This window comes from Lissotriton helveticus, chromosome 6 (assembly GCF_964261635.1).
Source record: "Lissotriton helveticus chromosome 6, aLisHel1.1, whole genome shotgun sequence".
Taxonomy (NCBI): Eukaryota; Metazoa; Chordata; class Amphibia; order Caudata; family Salamandridae; genus Lissotriton; species Lissotriton helveticus.
In genome coordinates, this window is record NC_136067.1 from 1,237,067,537 (window position 1) to 1,237,084,771 (window position 17,235).

Sequence of the window (17,235 nt, forward strand, 5' to 3'; positions counted from 1 at the left end):
GTAGCTTACCCTCCACCTTAGTCAAGTCTTTCTCCACTTGTCGCCGCAAATTGACTTGCGTGCCTAGGTAGTGCCCCCTCACCACGACTTTGAACGCGCCCCATTCTATCTGAGGGGCGGACGCTGTGCCCGTATTTTCTTCAAAATAGTGCACTATTTGCGCAAATAACGAGCCGAGGAACGGCGCGTCAGCAAGAGGTCTGGTTGCAACCTCCATGTGGGGACCGGGGGGTGCACAGGCTCCCATGCGAGGACCAACATTTGTGGATTATGGTCGGAGTGTGTTCTGCCCATGTAGTGTGTGCTGTTGCATGTGGCAGCAGGTCCTCTGTGAGCATGTACCTGTCTAGCCTTACATGCAGGTCATGCGCTCATGAGTAGTATGAGTACGTTCGAGTGTGTGGGTTACAGTGTCTCCATACGTCTTTGAGCCCCCAGTGCGTTGCCCAAGTTGTGAAGGCTTTCATGGCGCTCACTACTGGCGCAGGGAACGTTGCATCATAAGGGGATTGCAAGTATTCAAACACTACTATGGTATGATCCCTGGCATAATCAGAGAGGTTGCATCGGAGCTCTTATATAATGAGATTACTGCCATAATTTGTCGTCGCTCTACATGGCACCAAAAGGACAAGTGGATTTTGTTACAGGAGAAGTGGATTTATGACGCATTCTGCACCATGGACAGGTAGATATTTTATTAAATTCCACACCCCTGGAAGAGTAATATGAGAGCAGCTTCCACTAGTAGAAATTTAGTGCGCAGTAGGAGCTCCGGAAGCAAAGCAGCATGATAGCTGTATTTCACAAATATTCTGCAACATTTACAGCACTTAGAAATGGAGGTATCTTTTCATAATGAAAATCACAATACAGTGCGATACATTGCTGTAATGGTAACCACCTTTTCAGGATTGGGGAATGCGGCAGTCGATGTTAGTTACTTGAGTGCCTCCCGTTCCATCCACTTTTTCATGCATCACCACAACACTTATGCACTCTAGTGACTGCACCTGTGGAAACGAAAGCTTTACAAGTATCTTGCTTTGGCCAGGGCATTATTGGGTTTGCCCGTGCTTGCGCAGTGCAAGCATTAGCAAGGACAATACCATCCTGGAATTCCATGTTTTCTATCTTTTTAATTTTTTTTTATATTGGTATACTGCTTTAAGATGTCCTCCATGTTGCGCCACATTGCTTCTGTTTTGTGGCGGGTATCTTGTAACAGCCCACCAATATTCTATTCTATAATAATGCATGATGCAGAATTGTGAAATTTAATAAAATGCTCTCATGTTAAGATGTCACTTTTTTTTCTTCTTCTTGATCATTGTTTTTGTGGACAGCAGATCCACAGCTTAACATTTTGTCTTCTTTCAGAATCTCTTCGACATGGCAACATATTTGGAATTCATTCAGCAAAATGAAGAGAGGGACGGTGTGCGATTCAGCTGGAATGTATGGCCCTCCAGCAGGCTGGAGGCCACACGTCTTGTGGTTCCCTTGGGCTGCCTGTTCACTCCCTTAAAAGAGCGCCCAGATCTCCCTCCTGTACAATATGAACCAGTCCTGTGCAGTAGACCCACCTGCAAAGCAGTGCTCAATCCACTTTGGTAAGCATTGTCCTGGAAAATTAGAAGAATGGCATTTTGGTCCGTGTTATTGAAGTTTGTCTGTACAGACAGTTTTCTGCCTTCAGATTTCAAATTGAGGGTAGTACAGCATTAATGCCTGTCTGGTCTGCAGGTAGTAGTACCCTGTGATCTTACATCCTGGAGGTGGTTCAAGTATATTCAGCAGCAAGCTTTTTCCAGTAGTATGGAGAATTCAGAATAAACTTCTGAGTCAGATTTGCGCAGAAATATATATATATATATATATATATATATATATATATATATATATATATATATATATATATATACATACATACACAAGGCTCCGAGGAGCCGAAACGTCATGCGGCATACTCTGTATCATTAAATGAGTTGCACTTAATTGGCCGTGTCTGAGGTTTCTATGCAGCGCTGCGAGTAGGCGAGAGGCTGTCAGCGGAACGCGGAAAACGGTGATATATATATATATACCTGCGGCTTCCTCTACGCTAGCCAAGAATCTGGGTGTGAAAATCGATAGCGGCTTAACGCTGAAGTCCCAGATTCTTGGCTTAGCAGGAACATGCTTTGGCCTCCTTAAGATGCTCCGCAAGTTTCTTCCCTTGGTCCCGCTGGCGCATAGGAAGACTACGGTCCAGGCCCTTATTGGGTCATGGTTGGATTACTCCAATGTCCTGTATTTGGGCCTGCCGGAGTATCTTCTCCAACGTCTGCAGGTGGTCCAGAACTCGGCCGCGAGAGCCATTTTTGGCCTACGCGGGCGAGCTAGAGCATCGGACCTCTTGCAGTCACTCCACTGGCTGCCTGTCCGGAAGCGGATAGTCTTTAAGACACTTACTCTGGCGCACAAGGCCTTCCATGCCTCTGGGGCTAAGTACATTCAGAAGCGCCTGGCTTTTTACCATCCGGCTAGATCTCTGAGGTCAGAGTCGTTGTCTCTCGCCGTGATCCCTGTTGTAAGAAGAGCACGGACCGGGGGCCGGTCCTTTAGGTGCCTGGCGCTCTGGAATACCCTGCCTATTTCGCTGCGTAGTAATTCCAGTCTGCTGGCTTTTAGAAAAAGTCTGAAATCCTGGCTTTTTGTGCAGTAGGTCTTTTTCTTTTCGCTTGCCCTTTTGTTTCTGCTGTAGGTCATAAAGCGCCGGGACACTCCTCGGAGTAGCCGTGCGCTATATAAAACATACCTAACATTAACATTAACATATATATATATATATATGTATGTATATGTGTGTATATTATTATATATATATATATATATATATATATATATATATATGTGTGTATATTTATATATATATATATCCAAAGAAGCAAAACAGGGTCCTGCTGAGATCCTCCCTCCCATGTCAGGTGGCGCAAGTATTTCGGCGGACCACAAAAGCCGAATCCAATATTAAATCCAAGATTGCTTCAAAGCAATAAATTGCGCACTCAGGAGTCCGTTTACAAGGTGATTTTATTGTTCACAGTTCACACGCTACGCGTTTCGACACAATGAGTGTCTTGGTCACACGTCAAAGACACTCATTGTGTCGAAACGCGTGTGAACTGTGAACAATAAAATCACCTTGTAAACGGACTCCTGAGCGCGCAATTTATTGCTTTGAAGCAATCTTGGATTTAATATATATATATATATATATATATATATATTTAATATATATATATATATATATATATATATATATATATATATATATATATATATATATATATAAGCTCCAACACACCATATCGTGAGTCACTCTCAGGGCGGGTGCCGCGTAGCGCGATGGTGTTCGCGTCCCATATGTCAGCTCCAATTTCCCAAAATACCCAGCCGGGTTTGTGGAAACAACAGCACTCACACGGGCAACAGCAAACTTATAGCAGAGCGGTTTATTTACAAAAGGCAAACAAACGCGTTTCGGGACTAGAAATCCCTTCGTCAGTGTTATCACTTGGGCGCCAAACTTTTTTCTTTTTAAACACTGTTCATGCCCGCTATTGACATAAACAAAGGACTGATGCATTGCGTCTATGGGGCGCGCCATCTTAGAACGCCTTAAATCTTAAACATTTCGTCTTTATGGCTACATACAAAGCAATATTTCTGTTGTGTACAAAAGGCGTCAATCAAGACGTCAGTGTAGAAACACTTAAACACATCTCGCCGTGTATCGGCATATTCCAATTCCAATTTAGGATCATTTCATTCCCAAAAGTGGCCTTATACCTGAGAAACAACGCATTACTGAGAATGCACAATTAAAGCAAAACATCGCTATCTTTATACATGACGCTATATTCAGCAAATCTTGCCGTGGATCGGCATTTGCAACCTAAATTCAGGTTGCATAATTCTCTGGTCACAGGCCATAGAATCAACACAACAGTATATATCATTAAGACGACAGAAAATTTTGCACTATATACATTTTCAAATAACATTCCTGATACATACTCTAAAATACTCCAAAAACATTACAGACCAATACCATCTAATAAGACACATTTCTCGTGATATTTAGCCCAAGTGAGAGGCAAATTCCTCCCCCATATTTAGTCCCTTCGGAGCCTTAGTCTCAAGGTCAATGATAAATCTAGACTCTAATCGTCTCAGGACCTGCAGCTGGTTACCTCCTCTGGGATTCTCAGCTGCTTGATCTAAGCAGAAATATCTTAGTAAAGTCCTATCACTTTTGTGCTTTATGGCAAAATGCCTTGCTACCGGGTAGCTAAAATCCTTATTGGCAATTGCCCGCATGTGTTCAAGTATCCGAAGTTTAACGGGATTGATGGTACTGCCCACATACCTCAATGAAAACGGGCAGATCAGTCAGTAAACTGCGTGATCTGTGTGACAGGACATGAATTTAGTGATTTTTCTAGCTTGACGACCAGGAACTTCATATGTTAACGTTCTTTTGCTTGCTGAGCAAGCTTTACATTTCCCGCACGGGAAAAACCCTTTAGCATCTTTAAGGGTTCCCAACTGTTTCCTTTCAATTGGCAGATAGCTATGAACTATCTCATCTCGCAGTGACCTTGCCCTTCTAAAAGTGATAGCTGGCACAGCTGGAATGTCAGGGCCCACAATTGGATCCGATTTGAGTATGTGCCAGTGTTTAGACAAGATTGATCTCAATCTGAAAGAGTTTGCAGCGTACGGTGTAATCATTCTGAACTGTACTTTTTCAGATTGAGTCAGTACCTTCTTTTCAAACAGTTGACTGCGAGGAATTTTTCTAACTTTCTTCAAGGTTTCATGTAGCTTATTGGTGTTATAGCCTCTATTCTGGAACCTAGTTATACTGTCACTGGCTGCTTTTTCAAAGTCTTCATTGTGAGTACAATTGCGTTTTAGTCGTAGCAATTCCCCATAGGGGATGTTGGAGATTAATTTGCGGGAGTGACTGCTTGAAGCGTGTAAAACGCTATTCCCCGCAGTTGGCTTACGATAGAGTTGGGTGCTTATTTTTCCGCCCCTCACACTTACTTCTAAGTCGAGGTAATTGACCCTTTCTCTACTAATATCCCCAGTAAATTTCAAGTTACACTCATTGTTGTTAAGCACTGCAATGTACTCTACAGCCTCCTCCATAGACCCGTTCCATATTAGGAGCAGGTCATCAATATACCTGCTCCATGCTACTATCTTTTCGTTCCATGCGGCATTATTGGGGGCCCAGGCTACCTGCTCCTCCCACCAGCCCATGAATAAATTCGCGTAGCTGGGGGCGAAGCAGGAACCCATCGCCGTACCGGAACACTGTTGGTATATAGTCTCCTGAAAAAGAAAGATGTTATTGTAGAGACTACAATAACATCTTTCTTTTTCAGGAGACTATATACCAACAGTGTTCCGGTACGGCGATGGGTTCCTGCTTCGCCCCCAGCTACGCGAATTTATTCATGGGCTGGTGGGAGGAGCAGGTAGCCTGGGCCCCCAATAATGCCGCATGGAACGAAAAGATAGTAGCATGGAGCAGGTATATTGATGACCTGCTCCTAATATGGAACGGGTCTATGGAGGAGGCTGTAGAGTACATTGCAGTGCTTAACAACAATGAGTGTAACTTGAAATTTACTGGGGATATTAGTAGAGAAAGGGTCAATTACCTCGACTTAGAAGTAAGTGTGAGGGGCGGAAAAATAAGCACCCAACTCTATCGTAAGCCAACTGCGGGGAATAGCGTTTTACACGCTTCAAGCAGTCACTCCCGCAAATTAATCTCCAACATCCCCTATGGGGAATTGCTACGACTAAAACGCAATTGTACTCACAATGAAGACTTTGAAAAAGCAGCCAGTGACAGTATAACTAGGTTCCAGAATAGAGGCTATAACACCAATAAGCTACATGAAACCTTGAAGAAAGTTAGAAAAATTCCTCGCAGTCAACTGTTTGAAAAGAAGGTACTGACTCAATCTGAAAAAGTACAGTTCAGAATGATTACACCGTACGCTGCAAACTCTTTCAGATTGAGATCAATCTTGTCTAAACACTGGCACATACTCAAATCGGATCCAATTGTGGGCCCTGACATTCCAGCTGTGCCAGCTATCACTTTTAGAAGGGCAAGGTCACTGCGAGATGAGATAGTTCATAGCTATCTGCCAATTGAAAGGAAACAGTTGGGAACCCTTAAAGATGCTAAAGGGTTTTTCCCGTGCGGGAAATGTAAAGCTTGCTCAGCAAGCAAAAGAACGTTAACATATGAAGTTCCTGGTCGTCAAGCTAGAAAAATCACTAAATTCATGTCCTGTCACACAGATCACGCAGTTTACTGCCTGATCTGCCCGTGTTCATTGAGGTATGTGGGCAGTACCATCAATCCCGTTAAACTTCGGATACTTGAACACATGCGGGCAATTGCCAATAAGGATTTTAGCTACCCGGTAGCAAGGCATTTTGCCATAAAGCACAAAAGTGATAGGACTTTACTAAGATATTTCTGCTTAGATCAAGCAGTTGAGAATCCCAGAGGAGGTAACCGGCTGCAGGTCCTGAGACGATTAGAGTCTAGATTTATCATTGACCTTGAGACTAAGGCTCCGAAGGGACTAAATATGGGGGAGGAATTTGCCTCTCACTTGGGCTAAATATCACGAGAAATGTGTCTTATTAGATGGTATTGGTCTGTAATGTTTTTGGAGTATTTTAGAGTATGTATCAGGAATGTTATTTGAAAATGTATATAGTGCAAAATTTTCTGTCGTCTTAATGATATATACTGTTGTGTTGATTCTATGGCCTGTGACCAGAGAATTATGCAACCTGAATTTAGGTTGCAAATGCCGATCCACGGCAAGATTTGCTGAATATAGCGTCATGTATAAAGATAGCGATGTTTTGCTTTAATTGTGCATTCTCAGTAATGCGTTGTTTCTCAGGTATAAGGCCACTTTTGGGAATGAAATGATCCTAAATTGGAATTGGAATATGCCGATACACGGCGAGATGTGTTTAAGTGTTTCTACACTGACGTCTTGATTGACGCCTTTTGTACACAACAGAAATATTGCTTTGTATGTAGCCATAAAGACGAAATGTTTAAGATTTAAGGCGTTCTAAGATGGCGCGCCCCATAGACGCAATGCATCAGTCCTTTGTTTATGTCAATAGCGGGCATGAACAGTGTTTAAAAAGAAAAAAGTTTGGCGCCCAAGTGATAACACTGACGAAGGGATTTCTAGTCCCGAAACGCGTTTGTTTGCCTTTTGTAAATAAACCGCTCTGCTATAAGTTTGCTGTTGCCCGTGTAAGTGCTGTTGTTTCCACAAACCCGGCTGGGTATTTTGGGAAATTGGAGCTGATATATATATATATATATATATATATATATATATATATATATATATATATATATATATATATATATATATATATATATATATATATATATATATATATATATATAATTCATTCTGGGATTTAAAGTAATTGTATAGTTCTTCGTTGCTACTTGTTTTGCTTTTTAGGTCTAAGACTTGTGTAAGAATGGCTACCACCAGAATTCAAAGCTGTGACCTTTTGGTTTAGGTAAAAATAATGGATAAATTAACTGAGATGGGGTTTTTCTATGAGGAATTTATGATTCACAAGAATTTCATTTAATATTTTGTTTTTCCTTTGCTTTTCTTTGTCATGCAAGCACACCCTGGTCTGATAAAACAATATTGATTTTCAATCCTCATTTCTATTTCTTTTACTTTCAGCCAGGTGGACTATAGAGCTAAGCTCTGGGCTTGTAACTTCTGTTTTCAGAGAAACCAAGTAAGTCTGTATTGTGTACTATTTTTAGTACATGCAATTTGTATACTACTAGAGTGATATTGATTAAGAAGCAATCTAAGTACAGGTGTTAATCTTCAGTTGTGACTTGTCTGTTGGATGTGATTGAAAGCCGCAGGAATATTTCTTGTGTCTGGCCTTGGGCTCAAAACACCCATAAAGTGGTGTCTGTTCAGGGAAGCACTTAGTGTGGCATTATCGGCATAACCATCTTATTTGGTCTTTCTAGACTGAAACATCCTCATTATGGACCCCCTCACCACCCAGTGTCAATGATCTGTTCTTCAAGTGCAGCGGGCAGCAGGGAAACCACAGGGCCAGCTTCCGTTGTCTCTCTGTCTGCTTCTGCCTCAGATTGACATGAAATCTTAAGGCTGTACTACCTTGGATTTTTATAAAGGCATCACTTGCTCTTCAAAGCTGTAACAATTGAGTGAGTTGATTTTAACAGTTTTAAAGGCACTTCATGTATCTTCCTGTTGGGGAACAGACGGTGCATTACATTTTTTTTAGCACCATGGCTTAGTCACCAGAACATGCCATATTACAATGATTTAGGCTTTGAACCAAGAAAGCTTAATTAGCATGCATGTAAACAGATTAGGATGTAACTGCTCTTATTGGATAAGAATAATCTATTACGCAGTTACAGTATAGAATAATTCACAATAGCAGTTTGTAATTTAAAGCCTTTTTGCTTTTGTAAGAACATGATAGGAGGGAATAATTAAATTTAGGATTTGGGCCTGGTAATCATTTGACTGTTTTAGAAGGAGGTCCATTCCCAGGTTTCGGAGTTGGGTGGAGAGAATGGAAAGGGATGGTGTTAAAATCATTGATTACTGCTCTAAACCCCCCCCCTCCAGTTAACCCCTTTTTCCGATGCTCTCCTTTATTGAGATTTTGCAAAGTCCCTCCTTTACAATCCTCTCCCTGAACCCAGACACCGAGTCCAGCCGTCATTGGGGAGCCTAGTCGGGGTTGTAAATGAAATATTTTTCCTTCTAACAACTCTTACAATGCCAAATTCCATTTTCTTTCCTTCATGAATAAGAAGTAAGGCATGGAGATGAAAAGGAACTGCACCCCCTCTCATTTTTTTACCACATGTCCTCGTTTTGAGGTCAAACACAAAATACCTGCTTGGGTATAGTAATTTAATTATTATCAATTGCATAAAAGGGGAGGCACCATGTTTGCAGTTCTGCCAAACAAGCTGCCATGCACTGGTATAGTTAGGCTATTTGTGCACCTGCTTTGAGTTCATGAAGGACAATATACACCCCTAGGCTTCTTGGAAGTGTTGAAACACTGTAAATGAGGTCACAAATCTCTATTACAATAGTTGGGTAAAGCTCGTTTTTAACCATTCTTGGGACTTCGAAAGATCAGATTGTTTGTGAATGTTCTCTGGCAGGGTATTCCTGAGAGAGGTGGTCTGACTGGAGAGCACCCTGCCTCATAGACAGGATTTGTAAGTGGCAGGTGCAGACAAATGCTTCTAGTAAAAAAAAAAAAGTTGACCTCCTGGGAGGAAGTGGTATCCACACTGTCTGGGACTTATATCCGTGCCGGCTGGTGACATTTGAAAGTGGTGAGACGTAAAAGTTTGAGTGATCTGTGGTGAGTGGGCGTAGCACACAAACTTGACTGTTGTCAGGGCGTTCTGTGTGGTTCTCACCACAAGAAAATTTTGAAAAAAAGAGTCGCAAATGGTGCATTTGCAAGCAAATTTAAACAAGCATTGCAAATGCAATAGGTCTCCCATTAGAAAAGTTGGAGTTATTGGTCTTGTAAATGACATATTTTATTTATTTGTTGGTTTTTAAAATTGCTAAATTGATGGCTTTGTCATTTACAATGCCAATAGTTATAACTTTCGCGAATGTGACACCTATAGCATTTGGAATGCAACATGTTTTGTATTTACGTGACTTAGATGGCAGCTCTGGTCGTTAGGCCACATCTCTAGAGAGCAGGAGAGTGCAGCAGGGGAGAGAAGCACAGCAATGCAATAGGTCTCGCATTAGGAAAGTTTGAGCTATTGGTATTGTAAAGGACACATTTTTTATTTATGTGCTTGTTTTGAAAATAGCGAAATTAATAGCTTTGTTATTTACAATGCCAATAGTTTTATCTTTCGCAATTGTAACACAATATGTGTTGTGAGGGTGAGGGGGTGAGGGGTTGAGGGTGAGGGGTTGAGGGTGAGGGGTTGAGGGTGAGTGAGGGTGAGGGGTTGAGGGTGAGTGAGGGTGAGGGGGTGAGGGGTTGAGGGTGAGGGGGTGAGGGGTTGAGGGTGAGTGAGGGTGAGGGGTTGAGGGTGAGTGAGGGTGAGGGGTTGAGGGTGAGTGAGGTTGAGGGTGAGTGAGGGTGAGAGGGTAAGGGTGAGTGAGGGTGAGTGAGGGTGAGGGGTTGAGGGTGAGGGTGAGGGTGAGTGAGGGGTTGAGGGTGAGTGAGGGGTTGAGGGTGAGGGGTTGAGGGTGGGTGAGGGTGAGGGGTTGAGGGTGAGTGAGGGGTTGAGGGTGGGTGAGGGTGAGGGTGAGTGAGGGTGAGTGAGGGTGAGTGAGGGTGAGGGGTTGAGGGTGAGTGAGGGTGAGGGTGAGTGAGGGTGAGGGTGAGGGTGAGGGTGAGTGAGGGTGAGGGTGAGTGAGGGTGAGGGGTTGAGGGTGAGTGAGGGTGAGTGAGGGTGAGGGTGAGGGGTTGAGGGTGAGGGGTTGAGGGTGAGTGAGGGGTTGAGGGTGAGGGGTTGAGGGTGAGTGAGGGTGAGGGGTTGAGGGTGAGTGAGGGTGAGGGGTTGAGGGTGAGTGAGGGTGAGGGGTTGAGGGTGGGTGAGGGTGAGGGTGTGTGAGGGTGAGGGGTTGAGGGTGAGTGAGGGTGAGTGAGGGTGAGGGGTTGAGGGTGAGTGAGGGTGAGTGAGGGTGAGTGAGGGTGAGGGGTTGAGGGTGAGTGAGGGTGAGGGGTTGAGGGTGAGTGAGGGTGAGGGTGAGTGAGGGTGAGGGTGAGTGAGGGTGAGGGTGGGTGAGGGGTTGAGGGTGAGTGAGGGTGAGTGAGGGTAAGTGTGAGGGAGGGTGAGAGGTTGAGGGTGAGGGGTTGAGGGTGAGTGAGGGTGAGGGTGAGGGTGAGTGAGGGTGATGGGTTGAGGGTGAGTGAGGGTGAGGGGTTGAGGGTGAGGGGTTGAGGGTGAGGGGTTGAGGGTGGGTGAGGGTGAGTGAGGGTGAGGGGTTGAGGGTGAGTGAGGGTGAGGGTGTGTGAGGGTGAGGGGTTGAGGGTGAGTGAGGGTGAGGGTGAGTGAGGGTGAGGGGTTGAGGGTGAGTGAGGGTGAGTGAGGGGGTGAGGGTGAGGGGTTGAGGGTGAGTGAGGGTGAGGGGTTGAGGGTGAGTGAGGGTGAGTGAGGGGTTGAGGGTGAGGGTGAGGGTGTGTGAGGGTGAGGGGTTGAGGGTGAGTGAGGGTGAGGGGTTGAGGGTGAGTGAGGGTGAGGGTGTTGAGGGTGAGTGAGGGTGAGTGAGGGTGGGTGAGGGTGAGTGAGGTTGAGGGGTTGAGGGTGGGTGAGGGGTTGAGGGTGAGTGAGGGTGAGGGGTTGAGGGTGAGTGAGGGTGAGGGGTTGAGGGTGAGTGAGGGTGAGTGAGGGGTTGAGGGTGAGTGAGGGTGAGTGAGGGTGAGGGGTTGAGGGTGAGGGGTTGAGGGTGAGGGGTTGAGGGTGAGGGTGAGTGAGGGTGAGGTGTTGAGGGTGAGGGTGAGTGAGGGTGAGTGAGAGTGAGAGTGAGGGGGTGAGGGTGAGGAGTTGAGGGTGAGTGAGGGTGAGGGGTTGAGGGTGAGTGAGGGTGAGTGAGGGGTTGAGGGTGAGGGTGAGGGTGTGTGAGGGTGAGGAGTTGAGGGTGAGTGAGGGTGAGGGGTTGAGGGTGAGTGAGGGGTTGAGGGTGAGGGTGAGGGTGTGTGAGGGTGAGGGGTTGAGGGTGGGTGAGGGGTTGAGGGTGAGTGAGGGTGAGGGGTTGAGGGTGAGTGAGGGTGGGTGAGGGTGAGTGAGGTTGAGGGGTTGAGGGTGGGTGAGGGGTTGAGGGTGAGTGAGTGAGGGTGAGGGGTTGAGGGTGAGGGGTTGAGGGTGAGGGGTTGAGGGTGAGTGAGGGTGAGGGTGGGTGAGGGTGAGGGTGGGTGAGGGGTTGAGGGTGAGGGTGAGTGAGGGTGAGTGAGGGTGAGTGAGGGGTTGAGGGTGAGGGGTTGAGGGTGAGTGAGGGTGAGTGAGGGTGAGGGGTTGAGGGTGAGGGTGAGTGAGGGTGAGTGAGGGTGAGTGAGAGTGAAGGTGAGTGAGGGGTTGAGGGTGAGGGGTTGAGGGTGGGTGAGGGTGAGGGTGGATGTGGTGGTGGATGTGGTGGTGGATGCGGTGGTGGATGCGGTGGTGGTGGATGTGGAGGTGGTGGTGGATGTGGTGGTGGATGTGGTGGATGTGGGGTGATTGCGGCTTGCAAGCTTATTCCGCTCACGTTATGCAGTTTCAAACATGATTGCCACTATTACTCTCAAATTCACTTGGCAGCAAACTGGTGAACTAATTAAAAGAAAGTCGTATTCAGCGTTATGGCCGGTACTTTATTCCAGCAAAGTGGCAAGCCAGTACACACCAATGAGCTAGTAAAGCTAAAAACACACCACATGGCACAATTGCTGGCTGAGCGAGCAGAAGTAAGCCAAACAGCTTTCCCGTAGCTAAGGAGAGCTGAGCTCTTTTTGTAGCAGCACGCATAAGAAAAGTCCCGTATTTTCACCAAAACACTAATGATAATGATCAGCCGAATTCAGAAGGCTTCCTGCCCTCATATATTCCCAAGAGAGCAGTAATCTTATAAGGAAATGCTGTCATCACACCTAAAGCTACGGATGAGGAGAGCTTGCTGGAAGACATTCAATTAATGAAAAAAAAAGAAAAGGAGACACGGCCGGCCGGCCGTGAACTGAAAGCACGGCCGGCCGGCCGTGAAAAAGCCTTTGATGCCGCAGGGGGTAATTAGGGGAGGAGAATGGCTGGGCTGAGGCACAGCGCCAAGCCTTTGATGCAGCAGGGGGCGGAGCGGGAAGAGCTGCTGGCGGCACTAAGCTGACGATTTGATGCTGTGCACGCGCATTTTAACTAATTGCGCTTGCGCATTGAGTTAAAAGTGCACATGCACTTCATCAAATCGCCAGTGAATCGCCAGTGTAGGTAAGCTTTGTTTAAGCCCCCATAGTCTAGCTCTGCTCAATGCGCATGCGCATTGACAGGCGAGACCTAAAAAGCAAGAAGTTAATAAGGCAATTAAAGGAGTTCCTTTAATCATAAAAATGGGTAATGTTGGAGCTGGGAATCACATTTGTGAAACCTCTGCAAAGGAAAAAAGCGAGCACATATTTATTGCAAAATTATTGACTCCTTCTGCCACATTACAGTTGTTGGTAAAATGCTAGCATTTATAATGTCGTAAATAACAATGGCTATAGTATACCAACACAAGGAAATTTGTTTAAAAGAACATGTAAGACGTGTGCCAGAAAATAAAGTGACATTTTATCCGTTATGAGACCCTTCTAATGGAGTGCAACGAGGACAAAATGCACACTTTGCACCAGTTAACTGGCTATCAAAATATACATTTCAGATGGTCAAATTTGACAGTGTGATTTTGTCACATTACGTGCCCTGGAGGGGCCATCACATGATATGAAATGGCATTCACTGCCAGGAATTTTTCAAAGGTAGACCTAAACGTCTTATTATTATAATTTTTATTATTTGAGTTTTATATAGCGCCAGCTAGACCTACAGGTATCGAAGCGCTTTACAGGTTATGCGAAGACTAAAGTAAAAACATACAATACGGCATTTAGGTAGTAAACAGTCATAGTTTCACTACTTAAATTGTGTGATCTTGGGCAAATCAACTCCTCACCAAGACTCACACTTTTCCTATCTACCAAAACAATAATAAGAATGCTTTGAAATAGGATAAATCACATTGATATCAATCCCTACACACTAAACGAGTGTCTTGTCACCAGATACCCACAGTAGCTGCGCAATGCACACAAGTCACGAGCAACAGCACCTGAAATTCGTTCTGCGCATTTTGAGAATTCTGAGATTTGATCTTGAGAGCAATGGTTGCCTCAGACTGAACAGTTGATTAAACAAAACTACTGAGTGCAATGATAGTTTTGCCTTTCACTTGAAGAGAAGCTTAAATGAACTAATTCAAACACGTGTTTTAAACCATAACAAAAGCCCACCCCTGCGAATGCACACTTCCCTGCCTTTTTATGATGTAAGGAATACAAGTCCCCCTGACCGTGGGCCACCCTTGCAAAGCTGTTATCCGAGGAGACTGTTTAACCATTGCGTGTGGACTCCAAAGTTATTGTAAATTTTAATAAATGAAGGATTCCTTTCCATTGTTAACTTACCTGCATGTTTCTGCGCGTCTTGAATGGCTCCATTCAGTCTTTCAATTGCAGCACCAGGAACGTGCTGATCACAGCCGTATCAGGAATCCGGTTAGAGCTGAGCTTTAACCCTCTTTTCACCCCTGCTCCATCCTGACTCCTGATCGGGCCTGGGACGATTTTGTCTCACCGCCTGTGCATGCATCCATTCTTAGACAAGCTGCACTGCAAAGTGCATGTGCAGCAAGTCTATGGGTTGCGAATGTGTGAAGAGGGCTGAAATGAAAAGCGCTCTTCACACATGCGCAAAAGATGGACCTGTAGCACCCCTGTCCTGTTTTTTTCTCCTCTGTGCCCTTCCGTTGACACCTGCACAGAAATAAAAGCAAAACAAACTGACAAATCTGTCAGTTCGTCCGTTTGCATTTCTGGAGGCTGGAAATGCACAGAGTAGCTTATCTCCTCCTGCGTGCTGGTGATGGGATCTCTCCGCCCTTGCGCTCCCTGTGGACCAGCCGCCACTGACTTCTATGATGATTGGTCAGTACAAGAATTCCAGGCATTGATTGATACAAATGGGCTGCAAGAGGCCTGTAATTGCTGTATGATAGATGCCACCATTTACCAGCTGATTTCTAGCATATGCAATACATTATTACTTTTTCTAGGACAATGTCATGGGGAGTATATCCTCTGTAACCAGTAGACTAAGATTAGAAAACATTGAAGCCTGTGTATTGGGCATACACCTCACCCCCAAAAAACCAAAAGTTGTCACAAAATTCACCAATTTGGCTCTTATATTTGCTAAACGAGCGATCACCACGAGGTGGAAATCCCTGGTGCCCCCACAATGAGCGCATGGCATAGAGGCTTTGAATTTTGGTTTGATGTTGAAAGTTGAAGGGTCCAAGGGAAGAAACGTGGAGTTTGCAGAAATACCCCAGTAGAGTTCAATGGGACAAACATTTACAGGCTTTCATGGAGGACAGGAAGTATAGTAAAAGTCCGCCATGATCCATAACCTCCATTCTTAAATCCTCTTAGAAAGCTACTAGGAAAAGTCTATAGAAGATATGCATTATCTCATAAGTGCACCCCACTATTTACTCTTGCCTGTCCCCCTTTTTATTTTTTTGAAGCTACTGACTCTTGGTTGTTTGAACTATTACAAACACTCCCACCACTTGTAACACTCCTTACTATTGTGGTTCTGTACCATACTTGCCTTCACTTAGGGTTCCTATAAAACTGATTGGTAGTCATTTTGGGACATTCCTAGAGTGGGGATTGGGGGCGGGGGGTTTACCTCAATTAACTTTTTAAAAATCGATCAGTTTTTCCACTCGTAGTGCAGCAATCGGTATATACTATCAAACCATAATAGCCGATAATTTGTAAAATTAGATATGTTCATGAAGGCATGCGGTGCCGTCACAACTGAATATCACTGTTGTGCTACAAAGAGACCATATTGTTTGCCTGGTTATGCTTCATGGCAATGAAGTCAAACATGCCTAAACTGGAAAAATTTAAAGAAATATGGACATTTATATACAAAACCATTGTACTGAAAGGATTAATTAGAATTGTTGGTAGAGACCGTATTGAATTTTTTTGTTAACTCCATCAAATTGTGGGATTTAAATTGTTCCAGTACAATTCCCGAGGGCCCTGCTTATTTGCATATTTTGTGTGGTTGAGTTATCTGTGAACGGTCAAAAGGGTCTGTTTCCTCTGAACACTGATATTTGAGAACTCTTCCAGTTCTTGAAAATCCGTGCTTGTCGCATTTGAAATAATACTGACGACTTTTTGCTTTGTTTTATACAGATGCCCTGCATTTCTACTGTACTTTAAAAAAAATTGTTGGCATTGATTTTTTTTATAAATTATGAATTTTATCACACAATGGCAGATGTCATAAAATAATGCTATGTTTTCTTCTCAGTTCCCACCAACATATGCAGGAATCTCAGAAATGAATCAACCAGCAGAACTAATGCCACAGTTTTCTACAATTGAATACATCGTGCAGGTATGCTACACTCAGCGAGACCTCTTAAAATCGTCTTGGACTGCTCGATCTATAAACGCAAATTGTCATGTTGATGTAGTTAGAAGACTTTGAGGATGGTCTAAACATGCTGTCAGAAACAGGAAAAATGCACAACATAAGCCAAAGACAGGCCTTTCAAAAAGCAAGCAATCACAATAACACTTTCCTCCCCTCTCCATATTTGAAGTGCCACACCTTGCTTGTGCCAGCTGCAGTCAGTAATTTCCTTTACCCCTGCCCTTGTATTGGGTCGAGTGGTACCTTGTGGCAATGTGTAGACTACACTAGCTTCACTTACTAAGATATGCGGAAAGGCTATGTGGTCATGGTGCCTCCAGCGGGAGATCCTGAAGGAGAGAGGATTCTGGAATGCTGAAGATGTAGATGAACCGTTTGATAAGCTATATTTCTAGTCCTGTAAACCTCAAAAGCAAGGAAACCTTTCTAGGTGTCTGGTGGGGTAAAGGGAATATTTTTTTATTTGAATTGAGAGCTTCCCTTTAAAGTCCAGCTTGATGCAGGGTATTGATATGTTTTTTTAGTCCAGTCTCTTTAGCCATGTAATTGTGTGTGATTATCAAATCTGTTTTAAATAATTTCACTTAACTTAAAAAAATTTACTAGAAAATATTAAAAAAAACAGTCTGTTGGTTTTTAGCCTGTGTTTTTTGGTTTTATGACATGACTGGATGACAATGCAAACATTTATTTGGCAGCTGGATTTGCTTGCCCCTGCCCCTTTTCACTACTTGTTTTGTTCCCCCCCCCCATCCTTCCAGAAGGGTTTTCACCTATAACCATTTGGCCAGACTTTTTCACTTATTTCAAGTATTGACTATCCTTAATGGGTGTCTTCGACTCAATACCAA

The 17,235-nt window shown here is 44.3% G+C and overlaps 1 protein-coding gene across 1 annotated transcript in view; it reads left to right on the forward strand.

Annotated features, from left to right (window-relative positions):
• Positions 1-17,235, forward strand: part of SEC23B (SEC23 homolog B, COPII component) — an 83,713-nt gene that overhangs the window by 10,982 nt on the left and 55,496 nt on the right. Inside the window, exons 2-4 of the mRNA XM_078648958.1 lie at positions 1,381-1,613; positions 7,821-7,878; positions 16,259-16,345. Of these exons, the coding sequence (XP_078505084.1) occupies positions 1,393-1,613; positions 7,821-7,878; positions 16,259-16,345 (366 nt within the window). The 5' untranslated portion in view covers positions 1,381-1,392. The remainder of the gene's footprint in view (positions 1-1,380; positions 1,614-7,820; positions 7,879-16,258; positions 16,346-17,235) is intronic.